The sequence below is a fragment of the Oncorhynchus mykiss genome, chromosome 1 (assembly GCF_013265735.2).
Source record: "Oncorhynchus mykiss isolate Arlee chromosome 1, USDA_OmykA_1.1, whole genome shotgun sequence".
Taxonomy (NCBI): Eukaryota; Metazoa; Chordata; class Actinopteri; order Salmoniformes; family Salmonidae; genus Oncorhynchus; species Oncorhynchus mykiss.
This window is the reverse complement of record NC_048565.1, coordinates 86,315,916-86,337,458: the sequence shown is the minus strand read 5'-3', so window position 1 is coordinate 86,337,458 and position 21,543 is coordinate 86,315,916. Positions and strand designations below refer to the sequence as shown.

The window sequence follows — 21,543 nt, the reverse complement described above, 5'->3', positions numbered from 1 at the left end:
AAATTAAATGTGATAAGAGTGGTGAAGGGGACAGACATGAAGGATGTGGTACTGAGGGGATGTTTTGGTCCTGTACCACATGAACTACAGTACTGAGGGGGTGTTTTGGTCCTGTACCACATGAACTACAGTACTGAGGGGGTGTTTTGGTCCTGTACCACATGAACTACAGTACTGAGGGATGTTTTGGTCCTGTACCACATGAACTATGAACTACAGTACTGAGGGATGTTTTGGTCCTGTACCACATGAACTACAGTACTGAGGGATGTTTTGGTCCTGTACCACATGAACTATGAACTACAGTACTGAGGGATGTTTTGGTCCTGTACCACATGAACTACAGTACTGAGGGATGTTTTGGTCCTGTACCACATGAACTACAGTACTGAGGAGATGTTTTGGTCCTGTACCCCATGAACTACAGTACTGAGGGGATGTTTTGGTCCTGTACCACATGAACTACAGTACTGAGGGGATGTTTTGGTCCTGTACCACATGAACTATGAACTACAGTACTGAGGGATGTTTTGGTCCTGTACCACATGAACTACAGTACTGAGGAGATGTTTTGGTCCTGTACCCCATGAACTACAGTACTGAGGGGATGTTTTGGTCCTGTACCACATGAACTACAGTACTGAGGGATGTTTTGGTCCTGTACCACATGAACTACAGTACTGAGGAGATGTTTTGGTCCTGTACCCCATGAACTACAGTACTGAGGGGATGTTTTGGTCCTGTACCACATGAACTACAGTACTGAGGGGGTGTTTTGGTCCTGTACCACATGAACTACAGTACTGAGGGATGTTTTGGTCCTGTACCACATGAACTACAGTACTGAGGGGATGTTTTGGTCCTGTACCACATGAACTACAGTACTGAGGGGATGTTTTGGTCCTGTACCACATGAACTACAGTACTGAGGGATGTTTTGGTCCTGTACCACATGAACTACAGTACTGAGGGATGTTTTGGTCCTGTACCACATGAACTACAGTACTGAGGAGATGTTTTGGTCCTGTACCCCATGAACTACAGTACTGAGGGGATGTTTTGGTCCTGTACCACATGAACTACAGTACTGAGGGATGTTTTGGTCCTGTACCACATGAACTACAGTACTGAGGGATGTTTTGGTCCTGTACCACATGAACTACAGTACTGAGGGGATGTTTTGGTCCTGTACCACATGAACTACAGTACTGAGGGATGTTTTGGTCCTATACCACATGAACTACAGTACTGAATACTACAGTATTTACATGCCTTATTTGTTCACATCTGCTTCATGAGCAGATTCATGAACAGATTTTGTGAATAGATTTCGTGAACAAATTTCATGAGCAGATTCGTGAACAGATTTCATGAGCATATTCATGAGCAGATTCATGAACAGATTTCATGAACTGATTCGTAAGCTGATTCATAAGCAGGTGGAAAAAAACATACAGTACGAATATACAGGAGATTGTCTGTAAATAACTGATGTGAATATGTACAGAAAACCAAAGGAGAAAGTCTTCACAGTATATCTGGTTATTTGCCTCAATGGGCCCTGGTCAAAAGTAGTGCACTAAATAGGGAATAGTGTGCCTTTTGGTACGCGTAATAGATGTCCTTTACAATACAGATCTAAGATCGGATTACATTTAGCCCCCATAGAGCTGTATCAATATAGGGTTGGAACATATCTAACCCTGTGTCTGAGGTATAAGTGGTTAGTGGTAACTTCTGCCTACTGTATTCCCTCTGACCTATTACCACGAGACAGATATTTAGACAACTTCTGCCTACTGTATTCCCTCCCCTCTGACCTATTACCACAAGACAGATATTTAGACAACTTCTGCCTACTGTATTCCCTCTGACCTATTACCACGAGACAAATATTTAGACAACTTCTGCCTACTGTATTCCCTCTGACCTATTACCACAAGACAGATATTTAGACAACTTCTGCCTACTGTATTCCCTCCCCTCTGACCTATTACCACAAGACAGATATTTAGACAACTTCTGCCTACTGTATTCCCTCTGACCTATTACCACGAGACAGATATTTAGACAACTTCTGCCTACTGTATTCCCTCTGACCTAGTACCACAAGACAGACATTTAGACAACTTCTGCCTACTGTATTCCCTCTGACCTATTACCACGAGACAGATATTTAGACAACTTCTGCCTACTGTATTCCCTCTGACCTATTACCACGAGACAAATATTTAGACAACTTCTGCCTACTGTATTCCCTCTGACCTATTACCACAAGACAGATATTTAGACAACTTCTGCCTACTGTATTCCCTCCCCTCTGACCTATTACCACAAGACAGATATTTAGACAACTTCTGCCTACTGTATTCCCTCTGACCTATTACCACGAGACAGATATTTAGACAACTTCTGCCTACTGTATTCCCTCTGACCTAGTACCACAAGACAGATATTTAGACAACTTCTGCCTACTGTATTCCCTCTGACCTATTACCACGAGACAGATATTTAGACAACTTCTGCCTACTGTATTCAACTTCTGCCTACTGTATTCCCTCTGACCTATTACCACGAGACAGATATTTAGACACTTCTGCCTACTGTATTCCCTCTGACCTATTACCACGAGACAGATATTTAGACAACTTCTGCCTACTGTATTCCCTCTGACCTATTACCACGAGACAGATATTTAGACAATTTCTGCCTACTGTATTCCCTCTGACCTATTACCATGAGAGAGATATTTAGACAACTTCTGCCTACTGTATTCCCCCTATTACCACGAGACAGACATTTAGACAACTTCTGCCTACTGTATTCCCTCTGACCTATTACCACGAGACAGACATTTAGACAACTTCTGCCTACTGTATTCCCTCTGACCTATTACCACGAGACAGATATTTAGACAACTTCTGCCTACTGTATTCCCTCTGACCTATTACCACGAGACAGATATTTAGACAACTTCTGCCTACTGTATTCCATCCCCTCTGACCTATTACCACAAGACAGATATTTAGACAACTTCTGCCTACTGTATTCCCTCTGACCTATTACCACGAGACAGATATTTAGACAACTTCTGCCTACTGTATTCCCTCTGACCTATTACCACGAGACAGATATTTAGACAACTTCTGCCTACTGTATTCCCTCTGACCTATTACCACGAGACAGATCTTTAGACAACTTCTGCCTACTGTATTCCCTCTGACCTATTACCACAAGACAGATATTTAGACAACTTCTGCCTACTGTATTCCCTCCCCTCTGACCTATTACCACAAGACAGATATTTAGACAACTTCTGCCTACTGTATTCCCTCTGACCTATTACCACGAGACAGATATTTAGACAACTTCTGCCTACTGTATTCCCTCTGACCTAGTACCACAAGACAGACATTTAGACAACTTCTGCCTACTGTATTCCCTCTGACCTATTACCACGAGACAGATATTTAGACAACTTCTGCCTACTGTATTCCCTCTGACCTATTACCACGAGACAAATATTTAGACAACTTCTGCCTACTGTATTCCCTCTGACCTATTACCACAAGACAGATATTTAGACAACTTCTGCCTACTGTATTCCCTCCCCTCTGACCTATTACCACAAGACAGATATTTAGACAACTTCTGCCTACTGTATTCCCTCTGACCTATTACCACGAGACAGATATTTAGACAACTTCTGCCTACTGTATTCCCTCTGACCTAGTACCACAAGACAGATATTTAGACAACTTCTGCCTACTGTATTCCCTCTGACCTATTACCACAAGACAGATATTTAGACAACTTCTGCCTACTGTATTCAACTTCTGCCTACGGTATTCCCTCTGACCTATTACCACGAGACAGATATTTAGACACTTCTGCCTACTGTATTCCCTCTGACCTATTACCACGAGACAGATATTTAGACAACTTCTGCCTACTGTATTCCCTCTGACCTATTACCACGAGACAGATATTTAGACAATTTCTGCCTACTGTATTCCCTCTGACCTATTACCATGAGAGAGATATTTAGACAACTTCTGCCTACTGTATTCCCCCTATTACCACGAGACAGACATTTAGACAACTTCTGCCTACTGTATTCCCTCTGACCTATTACCACGAGACAGACATTTAGACAACTTCTGCCTACTGTATTCCCTCTGACCTATTACCACGAGACAGATATTTAGACAACTTCTGCCTACTGTATTCCCTCTGACCTATTACCACGAGACAGATATTTAGACAACTTCTGCCTACTGTATTCCATCCCCTCTGACCTATTACCACAAGACAGATATTTAGACAACTTCTGCCTACTGTATTCCCTCTGACCTATTACCACGAGACAGATATTTAGACAACTTCTGCCTACTGTATTCCCTCTGACCTATTACCACGAGACAGATATTTAGACAACTTCTGCCTACTGTATTCCCTCTGACCTATTACCACGAGACAGATCTTTAGACAACTTCTGCCTACTGTATTCCCTCTGACCTATTACCACGAGACAGATATTTAGACAACTTCTGTCTACTGTATTCCCTCTGACCTATTACCACGAGACAGACATTTAGACAACTTCTGCCTACTGTACTCTCCATCCCCTCTGACCTATTACCACGAGACAGACATTTAGACAACTTCTGCCTACTGTATTCCCTCTGACCTATTACCACGAGACAGACATTTAGACAACTTCTGCATACTGTATTCCCTTTGACCTATTACCACGAGACAGATATTTAGACAACTTCTGCCTACTGTATTCCATCCCCTCTGACCTATTACCACGAGACAGACATTTAGACAACTTCTGCCTACTGTACTCTCCATCCCCTCTGACCTATTACCACGAGACAGATATTTAGACAACTTCTGCCTACTGTATTCCATCCCCTCGGACCTATTACCACGAGACAGATATTTAGACAACTTCTGCCTACTGTATTCCCTCTGACCTATTACCACGAGACAGACATTTAGACAACTTCTGCCTACTGTATTCCATTCCCTCTAACCTATTACCACGAGACAGATATTTAGACAACTTCTGCCTACTGTATTCCATCCCCTCTGACCTATTACCACGAGACAGATATTTAGACAACTTCTGCCTACTGTACTCTCCATCCCCTCTGACCTATTACCACTAGACAGACATTTAGACAACTTCTGCCTACTGTATTCCCTCTGACCTATTACCACGAGACAGATATTTAGACAACTTCTGCCTACTGTATTCCCTCTGACCTATTACCACGAGACAGATATTTAGACAACTTCTGCCTACTGTATTCCCTCTGACCTATTACCACGAGACAGACATTTAGACAACTTCTGCCTACTGTATTCCATTCCCTCTAACCTATTACCACGAGACAGATATTTAGACAACTTCTGCCTACTGTATTCCCTCTGACCTATTACCACGAGACAGACATTTAGACAACTTCTGCCTACTGTACTCTCCATCCCCTCTGACCTATTACCACTAGACAGACATTTAGACAACTTCTGCCTACTGTATTCCCTCTGACCTATTACCACGAGACAGATATTTAGACAACTTCTGCCTACTGTATTCCCTCTGACCTATTACCACGAGACAGATATTTAGACAACTTCTGCCTACTGTATTCCCTCTGACCTATTACCACGAGACAGACATTTAGACAACTTCTGCCTACTGTATTCCATTCCCTCTAACCTATTACCACGAGACAGATATTTAGACAACTTCTGCCTACTGTATTCCCTCTGACCTATTACCACGAGACAGACATTTAGACAACTTCTGCCTACTGTATTCCCTCTGACCTATTACCACGAGACAGACATTTAGACAACTTCTGCCTACTGTATTCCCTCTGACCTTTTACCACGAGACAGACATTTAGACAACTTCTGCCTACTGTATTCCATCCCCTCTGACCTATTACCACGAGACAGACATTTAGACAACTTCTGCCTACTGTATTCCCTCTGACCTATTACCACAAGACAGACATTTAGACAACTTCTGCCTACTGTATTCCCTCTGACCTATTACCACGAGACAGACATTTAGACAACTTCTGCCTACTGTATTCCATCCCCTCTGACCTATTACCACGAGACAGACATTTAGACAACTTCTGCCTACTGTATTCCCTCTGACCTATTATCACGAGACAGACATTTACACCTGAGTAATTTAGCAGATGTTGTTATCCAGAGAGATGGATCAGTTCTCACTTCTCTATTGTAGCCAGTTCCATTGTCCTGCAGAACCACTAAGGCAGAAGTGAAAGTAGTGTGAAGTGCATAGTACTGTATTCTGCATTTAGCTTCTCACACTCAACACAGATCTGATGGAAACACACTGATAAGACTCTCTATGTTCCAAATGGCACCATATCATTATTATTATTATTATAGTGCACTACTTTCTACCAGGACCCATAGGGCTCAGGTTAAAAGTAGTGCACTATATAGGGAATAGGGTGCCATTTGGGACAGGGGGTCCTTGTACCACCTGTGTAATGTATTCAGACCTGATTTAGGGCACAATCTATCACCACAGTGTGTTCTACTCTCCAGTTCTACTTCTGTGTTCTACTCTACAGTTCTACCTCTGTGTTCTAGTCTACAGTTCTACCTCTGTGTTCTAGTCTACAGTTCTACCTCTGTGTTCTGGTCTACAATACTACCTCTGTGTTCTAGTCTACAGTTCTACCTCTGTGTTCTAGTCTACAGTTCTACCTCTGTGTTCTAGTCTACAGTTCTACCTCTGTGTTCTACTCTACAGTTCTACCTCTGTGTTCTAGTCTACAGTACTACCTCTGTGTTCTAGTCTACAGTTATACCTCTGTGTTCTAGTCTACAGTACTACCTCTGTGTTCTAGTCTACAGTACTACCTCTGTGTTCTAGTCTACAGTTATACCTCTGTGTTCTACTCTACAGTTCTACCTCTGTGTTCTACTCTACAGTTCTACCTCTGTGTTCTAGTCTACAGTACTACCTCTGTGTTCTAGTCTACAGTTATACCTCTGTGTTCTAGTCTACAGTACTACCTCTGTGTTCTAGTCTACAGTTCTACCTCTGTGTTCTAGTCTACAGTACTACCTCTGTGTTCTACTCTACAGTTCTACCTCTGTGTTCTACTCTACAGTTCTACCTCTGTGTTCTACTCTACAGTACTACCTCTGTGTTCTACTCTACAGTTCTACCTCTGTGTTCTAGTCTACAGTTCTACCTCTGTGTTATATTCATCCATAAGAACTCATGGCTTCATCATAAACACCTTGTTGGTCATCAGTTTGTCAATGGCCCAATGCAGATAACAACATCAACAAATACCTAATTAGACCTAATACTTTCTAATAACCCGGAGAGAATAATCAAACTATTGATAACTGAGATCAGATCATAATTTAACCGTGATTGCAAGAAAGCTTACAAAACAGAGTTTCAATTGAAATACTTGTGAGGTAACAACAACGCTCATTAACTTAAAAAGAAAACTATACTAAGACAATAACATGTAAGAGAAAGAATACCCTACCTTGGTTAGATGACAGACTGTGGTAAAATCAGGGTCTAATAGAAAGGAAGAAATCACTAAAAACATGTGGACAGAAATCTGTTCAGAGAGCTGAGAAACAAGGTCATCTCCAGCTACGAGGTCATCTCCAGCTACAAGGTCATGCTCCAGCTACAAGGTCATCTCCAGCTACGAGGTCATCTTCAGCTACAAGGTCATCTCCAGCTACAAGGTCATCTCCAGCTACAAGGTCATCTCCAGCTACAAGGTCACCTCCAGCTACAAGGTCACCTCCAGCTACAAGGTCACCTCCAGCTACAAGGTCACCTCCAGCTACAAGGTCACCTCCAGCTACAAGGTCACCTCCAGCTACAAGGTCATTTCCAGCTACAAGGTCATCTCCAGCTACAAGGTCATCTCCAGCTAAGACAATCAACAGACAACTTCTACATAAATGAGGTGAAAGGTGATTTGGAAAAACAGACAGTTTAACAGGAGAGACACATTTAAGGGAGATATACAACTGGAAGGGGATGGGAGATTGATAGAGGATAGCTACTCTCTAGCCACTATTTTAATAATTTCTTTATTCAGTTTACAGTGAGAAAGTTATGTATCACCCAATGTGGTGACTTTTTCACAATATTGGATATGATTCCAACTACTGAATCAGGCCCCTCTATCAGAGGCTACACGGCTCCAGTGTTCACAGAGAGAGAAAACCAACAAGGACATAGGTGACATGATGACTGTATCCTGAGCCTTCACCACCTGACGTTAGTGATGTAATTATACCATGAGCAGATATCTCTCCTGTCACACTAAGACCTGTCCTACAGGAACATTCATGACTAAGGCTCTTTCTTAATCTTTCCGTGATTCCTCACATCCTCTCTCCTCGCCTCCTTCCTCAACTCCGTTGTAAATAACCCTGCTGTTTTCTATCTCTCCAGGTGGGTCTGATGAGGAATGGCCGACTGTTGGCCGAGGGACATCCAGAAACCATGATGAAACAGCACAATGCACCGGTGAGTACCCTACAACAGAGTGGACTGCTGACGGAGTGGACTGCTGACGGAGTGGATTACTGACGGAGTGGACTGCTGACAGAGTGGACTACTGACAGAGTGGACTGCTGACGGAGTGGACTGCTGACAGAGTGGACTGCTGACAGAGTGGACTGCTGACGGAGTGGACTGTTGACGGAGTGGACTGTTGACGGAGTGGACTGCTGACGGAGTGGACTGCTGACGGAGTGGACTGCTGACAGAGTGGACTGCTGACGGAGTGGACTGCTGACAGAGTGGACTGCTGACAGAGTGGACTGCTGACAGAGTGGACTGCTGACGGAGTGGACTGCTGACGGAGTGGACTGCTGACAGAGTGGACTGCTGACAGAGTGGACTGCTGACAGAGTGGACTACTGACGGAGAGGACTACTAATAGAATTGACATCTATCAGTGTTGAAGTCTAGCATTTTTGTTGGCTAATGGGGTTGTTAGCTTTGTGAAATGTTAACGATGGTGACGACTAACAGTGTTGACCCCAAACAGTGTTGATGACTTACCATTTAAACTCTTGACTGTTGCCTTTGTGTCCAGTTTATTTTTTCGGTCTGCTAACAGTAACCCTTTACCACCACTAGACAACAGTCCTGCTGACAGTAACCCTTTATCACCACTAGACAACAGTAACCCTTTATCACCACTAGACAACAGTCCTGCTAACAGTAACCCTTTACCACCACTAGACAACAGTCCTGCTGACAGTAACCCTTTATCACCACTAGACAACAGTAACCCTTTATCACCACTAGACAACAGTAACCCTGTATCACCACTAGACAACAGTAACCCTTTATCACCACTAGACAACAGTAACCCTTTATCACCACTAGACAACAGTAACCCTTTATCACCTCTAGACAACAGTAACCCTTTATCACCACTAGACAACAGTAACCCTTTATCACCACTAGACAACAGTAACCCTTTATCACCACTAGACAACAGTAACCCTTTATCACCACTAGACAACAGTAACCCTTTATCACCACTAGACAACAGTCCTGCTAACAGTAACCCTTTATCACCACTAGACAACAGTCCTGCTGACAGTAACCCTTTATCACCACTAGACAACAGTAACCCTTTATCACCACTAGACAACAGTAGCCCTTTATCACCACTAGACAACAGTCCTGCTAACAGTAGCCCTTTATCACCACTAGACAACAGTAACCCTTTATCACCACTAGACAACAGTCCTGCTGACAGTAACCCTTTATCACCACTAGACAACAGTCCTGCTGACAGTAACCCTTTATCACCACTAGACAACAGTAACCCTTTATCACCACTAGACAACAGTCCTGCTGACAGTAACCCTTTATCACCACTAGACAACAGTAACCCTTTATCACCACTAGACAACAGTAACCCTTTATCACCACTAGACAACAGTAACCCTTTATCACCACTAGACAACAGTAACCCTTTATCACCACTAGACAACAGTTTCCCTTTATCACCACTAGACAACAGTCCTGCTAACAGTAACCCTTTATCACCACTAGACAACAGTAACCCTTTATCACCACTAGACAACAGTCCTGCTGACAGTAACCCTTTATCACCACTAGACAACAGTCCTGCTGACAGTAACCCTTTATCACCACTAGACAACAGTAACCCTTTATCACCACTAGACAACAGTAACCCTTTATCACCACTAGACAACAGTAACCCTTTATCACCACTAGACAACAGTCCTGCTAACAGTAACACTTTATCACCACTAGACAACATTAACCCTTTATCACCACTAGACAACAGTAACCCTTTATCACCACTAGACAACAGTAACCCTTTATCACCACTAGACAACAGTAACCCTTTATCACCACTAGACAACAGTAACCCTTTATCACCACTAGACAACAGTAACCCTTTATCACCACTAGACAACAGTCCTGCTGACAGTAACCCTTTATCACCACTAGACAACAGTAACCCTTTATCACCACTAGACAACAGTCCTGCTGACAGTAACCCTTTATCACCACTAGACAACAGTCCTGCTGACAGTAACCCTTTATCACCACTAGACAACAGTCCTGCTAACAGTAACCCTTTATCACCACTAGACAACAGTAACCCTTTATCACCACTAGACAACAGTAACCCTTTATCACCACTAGACAACAGTAACCCTTTATCACCACTAGACAACAGTAGCCCTTTATCACCACTAGACAACAGTAGCCCTTTATCACCACTAGACAACAGTAACCCTTTATCACCACTAGACAACAGTAACCCTTTACCACCACTAGACAACAGTAACCCTTTATCACCACTAGACAACAGTCCTGCTGACAGTAACCCTTTATCACCACTAGACAACAGTCCTGCTAACAGTAACCCTTTATCACCACTAGACAACAGTCCTGCTGACAGTAACCCTTTATCACCACTAGACAACAGTAACCCTTTATCACCACTAGACAACAGTAACCCTTTATCACCACTAGACAACAGTAACCCTTTATCACCACTAGACAACAGTAACCCTTTATCACCTCTAGACAACAGTAACCCTTTATCACCACTAGACAACAGTAACCCTTTATCACCACTAGACAACAGTAACCCTTTATCACCTCTAGACAACAGTAACCCTTTATCACCACTAGACAACAGTAACCCTTTATCACCACTAGACAACAGTAACCCTTTATCACCACTAGACAACAGTCCTGCTGACAGTAACCCTTTATCACCACTAGACAACAGTAACCCTTTATCACCACTAGACAACAGTAACCCTTTATCACCACTAGACAACAGTAACCCTTTATCACTGCTAGACAACAGTAACCCTTTATCACCACTAGACAACAGTAACCCTTTATCACCACTAGACAACAGTAACCCTTTATCACCACTAGACAACAGTCCTGCTGACAGTAACCCTTTATCACCTCTAGACAACAGTAACCCTTTATCACCACTAGACAACAGTAACCCTTTATCACCACTAGACAACAGTAACCCTTTATCACCACTAGACAACAGTCCTGCTGACAGTAACCCTTTATCACCACTAGACAACAGTAACCCTTTATCACCACTAGACAACAGTAACCCTTTATCACCACTAGACAACAGTAACCCTTTATCACTGCTAGACAACAGTAACCCTTTATCACCACTAGACAACAGTAACCCTTTATCACTGCTAGACAACAGTAACCCTTTATCACCACTAGACAACAGTCCTGCTGACAGTAGCCCTACATTGACCCTATTGCCTCCTACTACCCACCCACTGTAGACTCCTACAGCTATGTGAGACGTCTGACTGTGTTGACTGCTTTCTGTGTTGACTGCTTTCTGTGTTGACCACTGATCATATAAACCCTTGACTGTGTTATCTGTGTGTTCAATTGACTGTGTTGTCTATCTCCTCTACTGCCCCATCCACCCACTGCAGACCCTGGAGAAAGCCTTCCTGCAGCTGTGTGAGACCTCAGACCAGGTGGGCTCCAAACACAGCACCTCCCCTCTGGGCGGGGTCCTAGAGAGCAGCCAATCATTCGAGAGCGGCCGGGACGAGAGTCAACCAATCCTGGGAGTCGGGCCGGGACCAGTTGAAGAGCTGCCCAAATACTCAGGTAAATGTAGGGTTGTATGGACACTATACTGTATATACTCAGGTAAATGTAGGGTTGTATGACACTAAACTGTATATACTCAGGTAAATGTAGGGTTGTATGGACACTATACTGTATATACTCAGGTAAATGTAGGGTTGTAATGGACACTATACTGTATATACTCAGGTGAATGTAGGGTTGTAATGGACACTACACTGTATATACTCAGGTAAATGTAGGGTTGTAATGGACACTATACTGTATATACTCAGGTAAATGTAGGGTTGTATGGACACTACACTGTATATACTCAGGTAAATGTAGGGTTGTAATGGACACTATACTGTATATACTCAGGTAAATGTAGGGTTGTATGGACACTATACTGTATATACTCAGGTAAATGTAGGGTTGTATGGACACTATACTGTATATACTCAGGTAAATGTAGGGTTGTAATGGACACTACACTGTAGACGAACACTGCTGAACATTGCTGAACATTGCTGCTTAAACTGTGTGTGTGTGTGTGTGTGTGTGTGTGTGTGTGTGTGTGTGTGTGTGTGTGTGTGTGTGTGTGTGTGTGTGTGTGTGTGTGTAGCGGACTGGAAGGTACGAGTCAGGCATGTGATGCCAAAGTGGAGGAACATCGCAGCCCTGATTATCAAGACCACGGTGCGGATGAAGAGAATGCCTGGGTGAGGATGATGATGGTGGTGGTAGTGATGGTGATAGTGATTTTGGTGGTGGTGGTGATGATGAAGGGTGGTGATGGTGGGGAGGATTATGATGGTTGTGGGGGGGGGGGGGTGATTAATGGTGGTAGTGCTAATGGTAGTGGTGGTGATGATGATGAAGGGTGATGGTGTTTATGAGGATGATAACGATTATAATGATGGTGGTGGTGGCGAGGATGATGATGAGGAGGAGGCAGAGGATGATGATGAAGAGGAGTAGTAGTAGAATGAGAATGAAAGATTTCCAATAGTATTTGACCCAGTGTCTGGTATCTGTCCAGGTCCCTGTGTTTCCAGTTCCTTCTGCCAGTCATCCAGATCTCTCTGATGTGTCTGTGTATCGGAGGAGACCCCAAAGAAATACAGGTGGCTGTGGTCAACAATGAGACCTCCTCCAGCTCCTATAGCCAATCCCTGCTCTCCTTCCTGGACAACTCCAGCGTGCAACAGGTACTGGACCAATCAACTGGGTGGCATTCATTAGTGCATACCGTAGCAAAGCGTTTTGACACGGAAAAGGAAAAACAAGCGTTTCTTATGGGACAAGTTCAGGTAGTCCCTCCCTGTTTCAGTCTGGAGGCAAACTAAATGTCTGTTTGTTCGGTATTATGGGGTCAGACAGAGTTTGTTGTGGAGGAGGGGCACGACCTAAAAGAGGAAGTAAGAAGAGTTACACTCTACACTCAGTCCCGGTTTACCTCTAGGTAGCTGGTTTCACTTCTGCTCTGCTCTTTATCATTCCAAAAACACGTTCATGTGCTGTGTGTCTGTACAGAAACAAGCCAAGCAAAAGCACTTTCAGAGCGAACTCCATAATTCACCTTTAAAAGGAATTGTGTGTTTTGTTATTGCAGTACGACGAAACAGTCAGAGTATCTACCACACTGTCCTCCTGGTCAAAATCCCGTGAGCAAAATTACGTCTAAAAGATGTATAGAGTACCACATTATGAGTCATAATACCCATAAAACCTAGCGGTCAAACAGGGAAATGGTTCCAATCGTTTTTCCACCACTAATTTTTCCCATAGTGGATTTTAGAAACACTTCGAATAAGGGCTGTGTTTCGTGTAATTCTTACCCTGGGGTGACGTTTTGATGACTGTGTAAATCTCTTTAGGACTTAAAAAAGAAAGAAATGTAACCTTTATTTAAACAAGGTGCATTTTTCCTTGCTTTGACTGTGATATGTGATTGTGTATCTACCTTAGTTGAATGCTCTGACTGAAAGTCTCTCTGGATAAGAGCATCTGCTGAATTACCATGATGGAAATCTGGAAATGAACATTATTCTAATGAGCTCCGCCCCCCAAATAAAGACCACATTTGATTGGTCTGAACCGGACCAAATCTTAACCAATCATAATGGACCGGATGTGTTTGGACATTGAAATTAAGGCGTGTACAGAGGTGACCAGAAAACGTTGTCTGTGGTTGTTGAAATCAGAGCCAGGGCAGACGGACCAAATTTCAACGTCATTTCAACATCAATGGACAAAGGCATTGGACCGTGCTCACTGGGAAGTAGTCCACTAGATGGAGGAATATGGTGTAACACTGTCCTGCTGGTCAGACTTAGTCCACTAGATGGAGGAATAGGGTGTAACACTGTCCTGCTGGTCAGACTTAGTCCACTAGATGGAGGAATAGGGTGTAACACTGTCCTCCTGGTCAGACTTAGTCCACTAGATGGAGGAATAGGGTGTAAAACTGTCCTGCTGGTCAGACTTAGTCCACTAGATGGAGGAATAGGGTGTAACACTGTCCTGCTGGTCAGACTTAGTCCACTAGATGGAGGAATAGGGTGTAACACTGTCCTCCTGGTCAGACTTAGTCCACTAGATGGAGGAATAGGGTGTAACACTGTCCTCCTGGTCAGACTTAGTCCACTAGATGGAGGAATAGGGTATAATTTAAGACCTAGCTATAGTCACTGATGGTGTCCCCTGTCCCTCCCTGCCCTAGGTGAACCTGTCCCATGCTGAGGCTTTTTCAGGGGCCTATAATGGAGAGTACTGGGCCGTCATCGGGTTTGGAAAGAATTTTACCAGCTACCTGACCAAGAGGTGAGACCTACCTCTGGAAATGTATCTTGTGGTCTCATCTTCTTCCCTTGTTCTTCTGTTCTCCTCTCTTCTCTTCTCTTCTGTTCTCCTGTCTTCCCTTCTGCTCTCCTCTCTTCTCTTCTCTTCTGTTCTCCTGTCTTCTCTTCTGTTCTCCTCTCTTCTCTTCTGTTCTCTTCTCTTCTGTTCTCCTGTCTTCTCTTTTGTTCTCGTCTCTTCTCTTCTCTTCTGTTCTCCTGTATTCTCTTCTGTTCTCCTCTCTTCTCTTCTGTTCTCCTGTCTTCTCTTCTGTTCTCTTCTCTTCTCTTCTGTTCTCCTCTCTTCTCTTCTGTTCTCTTCCCTTCTCTTCTGTTCTCCTGTCTTCTCTTCTGCTCTCTTCTCTTCTCTTCTGTTCTCCTCTCTTCTCTTCTCTTCTGTTCTCCTCTCTTCTCTTCTGTTCTCTTCTCTTCTGTTCTCTTCTCTTCTGTTCTCCTCTCTTCTCTTCTGTTCTCCTCTCTTCTCTTCTGTTCTCCTCTCTTCTCTTCTGTTCTCTTCTCTTCTCTTCTCTTCTGTTCTCCTCTCTTCTCTTCTGTTCTCTTCTCTTCTCTTCTCTTTTGTTCTCCTGTCTTCTCTTCTGTTCTCATCTCTTCTCTTCTCTTCTGTTCTCCTGTATTCTCTTCTGTTCTCCTCTCTTCTCTTCTCTTCTGTTCTCCTCTCTTCTCTTCTGTTCTCCTCTCTTCTCTTCTGTTCTCCTCTCTTCTCTTCTGTTCTCCTCTCTTCTCTTCTCTTCTGTTCTCCTCTCTTCTCTTCTCTTTTGTTCTCCTGTCTTCTCTTCTGTTCTCTTCTCCCCTTCACTCTAAAACACTGTCAATAACCAGGTTTCCTTCCACAGTCAAACCGTATACATTTTTGAATTGTTTAATCATGACAGTTGTGATGGAAACAGTTAGCAGACAGATCATTTGTTCATTGGACATGGTGGGACCTTTTTGTGTCTGTAAAATGCACAAATATTGATATAATAACCATCATATCAAAGTCAACTTGAAGTCACGCGCTGACATGTTGAGGTGTCCTCCCACTACGACTCAGGAAACCATACAGTTTATTAGACTACAGATGAAATAAGTTATGATGAACTTCACAGGGTGGTGAAAGAGCACGGTGATGAGCTTGATGCTCCTTTCCAATCGATATCCAGGGTCTTATTCTGGTGACATGAAGCTTAATTTGCCGTTTGACAAATAAAAATATTCTTGCTCCTATCCATAATAATCTCATTATGTAGACGAAAATGTATTAAATAAAACAATTCCCTCATCAATCTACACATAATAACCCAGAATGACAAAGCAAAAACAGGTTTTTAGAAATGTTTGCAAATGTATAATAAAAAAAAAAAAACGAATAGCGTATTTACATAAGTATTCAGATTCTTTGCTTTGAGACTCGAAATTGAGCTCAGGTGCATCCTGTTACCATTGATCATCCTTGATGTTTCTACAACTTGATTGGAGTCTACCTGTGGTAAATTCAATTGATTGGACATGATTTGGAAAGGCACGCACCTGTCTATATAAGGTCCCACAGTTGACAGTGCATGTCAGAGCAAAAACCAAGCCACGACACAGGATGGTGTCGAGGCACAGATCTGGGGAAGGGTACCAAAACATTTCTGCAGTATTGAAGTTCCCCAAGAACACAGTGGCCTCCATCATCCTTAAATGGAAGAAGTTTGGAATCACCAAGACGCTTCCTAGAGCTGGCCGCCTGGCCAAACTGAGCAATCGGGGGAGAAGGGTCTTGGTCAGGGAGGTAAGCAAGAACATGATGGTCAGTCTGACAGAGCTCCAGAGTTCCTCTGTGGAAATGGGAGAACTTTCCAGATGGATAATCATCTCTGCATCACTCCCCCAATCAGGCCTTTATGGTAGAGTGGCCAGACGTAAGCCACTCCTCAGTAAAAGGCACACGACAGCCCGCTTGGAGTTTGCCAAAAGGCACCTAAAGGATTCTCAGACCATGAGAAACAAGATTATCTGGTCTGATGAAACCAAGATTGAACTCTTAGGCCTGAATGCCAAGTGTCACATCTGGAAGAAACCTGGCGCCATCCCTACGGTGAAGCATGGTGGTGGCAGCATCATGCTGTGGGGATGTTTTAGAGGCAGGGACTAGGGACTGTGAGACTAGTCAGGAACGAGGGGAAAGATGGACAGAGCAAAGTACAGAGAAATCCTTGATGAAAACCTGCTCCAGAGCGCTCAGGACATCAGACTGTGGTGACGGTTCACCTTCCAACAGAACAAAAATGTGTGTTTTAGCTTTGTCATTATGGGGTATTGTGGGGGGAAAACGATCTAATCCGTTTTACAATAAGGCTGTAACGTAACAAAATGTGGAAAAAGAGAAGGGGTCTGAATACTTTCCCAATGCACTGTAATGTTGCCAAGCCATAAAGTACTCATGTCTGTTCTGTGGTGTGTGTTGTATTATACAGGATCCTTACAGTATCATGTTTGTTCTGTGGTGTGTGTTGTACTATACAGGATCCTTACAGTGTCATGTCTCTGTGGTGTGTGTTGTACTATACAGGATCCTTACTGTATCATGTTTGTTCTGTGGTGTGTGTTGTATTATACAGGATCCTTACTGTATCATGTTTGTTCTGTGGTGTGTGTTGTATTATGCAGGATGATCCAGCAGCAGGTCTCTAAGGAGGTGGTGGATGGAGGGTCGGTGCACGTCAGGTTGGACCAGACCAGTAAGCTTTCACTCCGCAGTCTGTTGGCATGTGACAATGTGTGAAAGAATTCACCCTCAGAGAGACTAGAGTAGAATTACAATACAATATAATACAATACAATACAATACAATGGAATACAATATAATACAATACAATGGAATACAATACAATACAATACAATACAATACAATACAATACAATACAATGGAATACAATACAATACAATACAATACAATACAATACAATACAATACAATACAATATAATATAATATAATATAATATAATATAATATAATATAATACAATACAATACAATGGAATACAATATAATACAATACAATGGAATACAATACAATACAATACAATACAATACAATGGAATACAATACAATATAATACAATACAATACAATACAATACAATACTACACAATACAATACAATACAATACAATACAATATAATACAATACAATACAATGGAATACAATATAATACAATACAATACAATATAATACAATACAATACAATACAATGGAATACAATATAATACAATACAATGGAATACAATACAATACAATACAATATAATACAATACAATACAATATAATACAATACAATACAATATAATACAATACAATGGAATACAATACAATATAATACAATACAATGGAATACAATACAATACAATACAATACAATACAATACAATGGAATACAATACAATACAATACAATACAATACAATACCATACCATACCATACCATACCATACCATACCATACCATACCATACCATACCATACCATACCATACCATACCATACAATACAATACAATACAATACAATACAATACAATACAATGGAATAGATACGTTGTCTGTGAAAATGACCACTAGGTGGTAGTGTAACAGTGTGGGTCTTCTGAATGATGGTTTATCTCCCAAATGATGGAGATTGGAAAAGGCATTTTAATGATGATTAATCTTGAGACGTTTATTAAATTGATCAAAAGTGTTTTTTCAAGCGATAATAGACTTGATAATGATGCCATTGTTTTCACCTCGTAGTGTGTTTTTGTCACCAGATCAACAGATCGCCATGATGCTTCAGAAGAAACTAGCCGATGCCTTTGAGGTACAACCAGAGTTCCCTGTTGTTTCCTCCCTGTAGATCTACCTGCTCTTTCTTCAATGTGAACGGAGCCTTATTGTTTAATGGCGCCGTCTGGCTTTCAAAACCTTACTTATACAGATGATATCTTTATCTAGTGTAATACACACTGACTGCATGGCAGCAGGGTCTTTCTCTGTTCTGCTCATCTGGCCCGATCCCAGCTATTGAAGTAGCTTGTTCAGACTGTTGAGATGCAGCCCAGCTGTTGAAGTAGCTTGTTCAGACTGTTGAGGTGCAGCCCAGCTGTTGAAGTAGCTTGTTCAGACTGTTGAGATGCAGCCCAGCTGTTGAAGTAGCTTGTTCAGACTGTTGAGATGCAGCCCAGTTATTGAAGTAGCTTGTTCAGACTGTTGAGGTGCAGCCCAGCTGTTGAAGTAGCTTGTTCAGACTGTTGAGATGCAGCCCAGCTGTTGAAGTAGCTTGTTCAGACTGTTGAGATGCAGCCCAGCTGTTGAAGTAGCTTGTTCAGACTGTTGAGATGCAGCCCAGTTATTGAAGTAGCTTGTTCAGACTGTTGAGGTGCAGCCCAGCTGTTGAAGTAGCTTGTTCAGACTGTTGAGATGCAGCCCAGCTGTTGAAGTAGCTTGTTCAGACTGTTGAGATGCAGCCCAGCTGTTGAAGTAGCTTGTTCAGACTGTTGAGGTGCAGCCCAGCTGTTGAAGTAGCTTGTTCAGACTGTTGAGGTGCAGCCCAGCTGTTGAAGTAGCTTGTTCAGACTGTTGAGATGCAGCCCAGCTGTTGAAGTAGCTTGTTCAGACTGTTGAGATGCAGCCCAGCTGTTGGAGTAGCTTGTTCAGACTGTTGAGATGCAGCCCAGCTGTTGATAAAGATACATCCAGTAGTGAAGTGAAACAGTCTGTTCCCTCCTCAGGACTTCGTCCAGTATAAGATGGGGAGCATGTCTTACCTGGTCTCTCTTCCTGTCAAGGTAGGACAACAATAACCCCTTAAAACACTCACTGCACCCTTAAAGGCACCCTATTCCCATAAGGCTCTGGTCAAAAGTAGTGCACTATGTAGGGAATAGGGTGCTATTTGGGGATCCCACTCTGTTGATAGTATTTTGCCATCCCCACCCACTCGCCTTGATGCTAACCCAGCTTCCTTATGCTACAGCAACATGTTTTCTTGCCAAGGCCATTGATTCTGACGAGGGCCATTGATGGTTGAAACGTCATGATTTTAACTCAAATTAGATTAAGTATGAAGTTTTTAAATGTGAGTGAGAGTCGCACCTATTCCTTCAGAAGGACTGTGATGTAGCCTGCCTTATTGAATGTAGAACCGTGGTCCGTTCCACTGGTCCCTGATCAATACACAGATGCACACTGGGAGGAAAATATTCAACTGACTATTTCTCTTTGTCCCGTTTCTCTTTCCAGTTTGAGGAGCCCATCTATGGCAGCATGAACTCAGACTTCACCACGTTTGTGACGCCAGGAGCCGTTCTGAGGTAGAGATTCAGTCCACGTCTGAACCTAGTCAGCTTTACTGAGACAAAGATGTAGTTCTCTCTTTATCCTCTCTTTTCCTGCTTTCCTTGTCTCTCCTATTTCCCCCTCCCTTCTTCTCTCTCTCCCCCCTCCCTTCTCTCTCTCTCCCCTCCCCCTCCCTTCTCTCTCTCCCCCTCCCTTCTCTCTCTCCCCCTCCCTTCTCTCTCTCTCCCCTCCCCCCTCCCTTCTCTCTCTCCCCTCCCCCCTCCCTTCTCTCTCTCCCCCTCCCTTCTCTCTCTCCCCCTCCCTTCTCTCTCTCTCCCCTCCCCCCTCCCTTCTCTCTCTCCCCTCCCCCCTCCCTTCTCTCTCTCCCCCTCCCTTCTGCTCTCTCTCCCCCCTCCCTTCTCTCTCTCCCCCCTCCCTTCTCTCTCTCCCCCCTCCCTCCTCTCTCTCCCCCTCCCTTCTCTCTCTCCCCCTCCCTTCGCTCTCTCCCCCTCCCTTCTCTCTCTCCCCCTCCCTTCTCTCTCTCCCCCTCCCTTCTCTCTCTCCCCCTCCCTTCTCTCTCTCCCCCTCCCTTCGCTCTCTCCCCCTCCCTTCTCTCTCTCCCCCTCCCTTCTCTCTCTTACCCTCCCTTCCCTCTCCCCCTCCTCTCTCTCCTCCTCCCTTCTCTCTCTCTCCCCCTCTCTTCTGCTCTCTCTCCCCCTCCTCCCTCTCACCCTTCTTTCTCTCTCTCACACTCCCTTCTCTCTCTCACCCTCCCTTCTCTCTCCCCCCTCCCTCCTTCTCTCCCTCCCTCCTCTCTCCCCTCATTCTCTCCCTTCCCTTCTTCTCTCTCTCCTGCACACCTTCTCTCTCCCCTTCCCTTCTCTCTCTCCTGCACACCTTCTCTCTCCCCCTCCCTTCTCCCTCATTCTCCCCTCCCTTTTCTCTCTACACAGCATCACGTTCTACCTGGCAGTGGGCTTGACGGCTCTGTCCTTCGTGATAGAGAGGAAGGAGGGGCTAATGGACAGGTGCTGGGTTGCAGGTAAGAGGTTCATTAAGTGGATAACAGACTGTGTTCCAAATGGCACCCTATACCCTATTTAGTGCACTACTGTTGACAAGGGCCCAAGTGTCCCCAATGCCACCCTGTTATCTATATAGCGCACCGGACAAAACTAGTGCACTATATAGCCCTGGGGTATTCAACTCTTACCCTGCTGGTTTTCTG

General features: G+C 43.6%; 1 protein-coding gene across 1 annotated transcript in view; it reads left to right on the top strand.

Moving 5' to 3' along the window:
* The window catches only part of LOC110531245 (ABC transporter G family member 23), a 50,731-nt gene that overhangs the window by 12,312 nt on the left and 16,876 nt on the right, over positions 1 to 21,543 (top strand). Inside the window, exons 7-16 of the mRNA XM_036987797.1 lie at positions 8,501 to 8,575; positions 12,043 to 12,223; positions 12,807 to 12,903; positions 13,224 to 13,392; positions 14,907 to 15,007; positions 17,677 to 17,747; positions 18,809 to 18,858; positions 19,769 to 19,825; positions 20,280 to 20,350; positions 21,269 to 21,357. Coding sequence (XP_036843692.1) covers positions 8,501 to 8,575; positions 12,043 to 12,223; positions 12,807 to 12,903; positions 13,224 to 13,392; positions 14,907 to 15,007; positions 17,677 to 17,747; positions 18,809 to 18,858; positions 19,769 to 19,825; positions 20,280 to 20,350; positions 21,269 to 21,357 — 961 coding nt within the window. The remainder of the gene's footprint in view (positions 1 to 8,500; positions 8,576 to 12,042; positions 12,224 to 12,806; positions 12,904 to 13,223; positions 13,393 to 14,906; positions 15,008 to 17,676; positions 17,748 to 18,808; positions 18,859 to 19,768; positions 19,826 to 20,279; positions 20,351 to 21,268; positions 21,358 to 21,543) is intronic.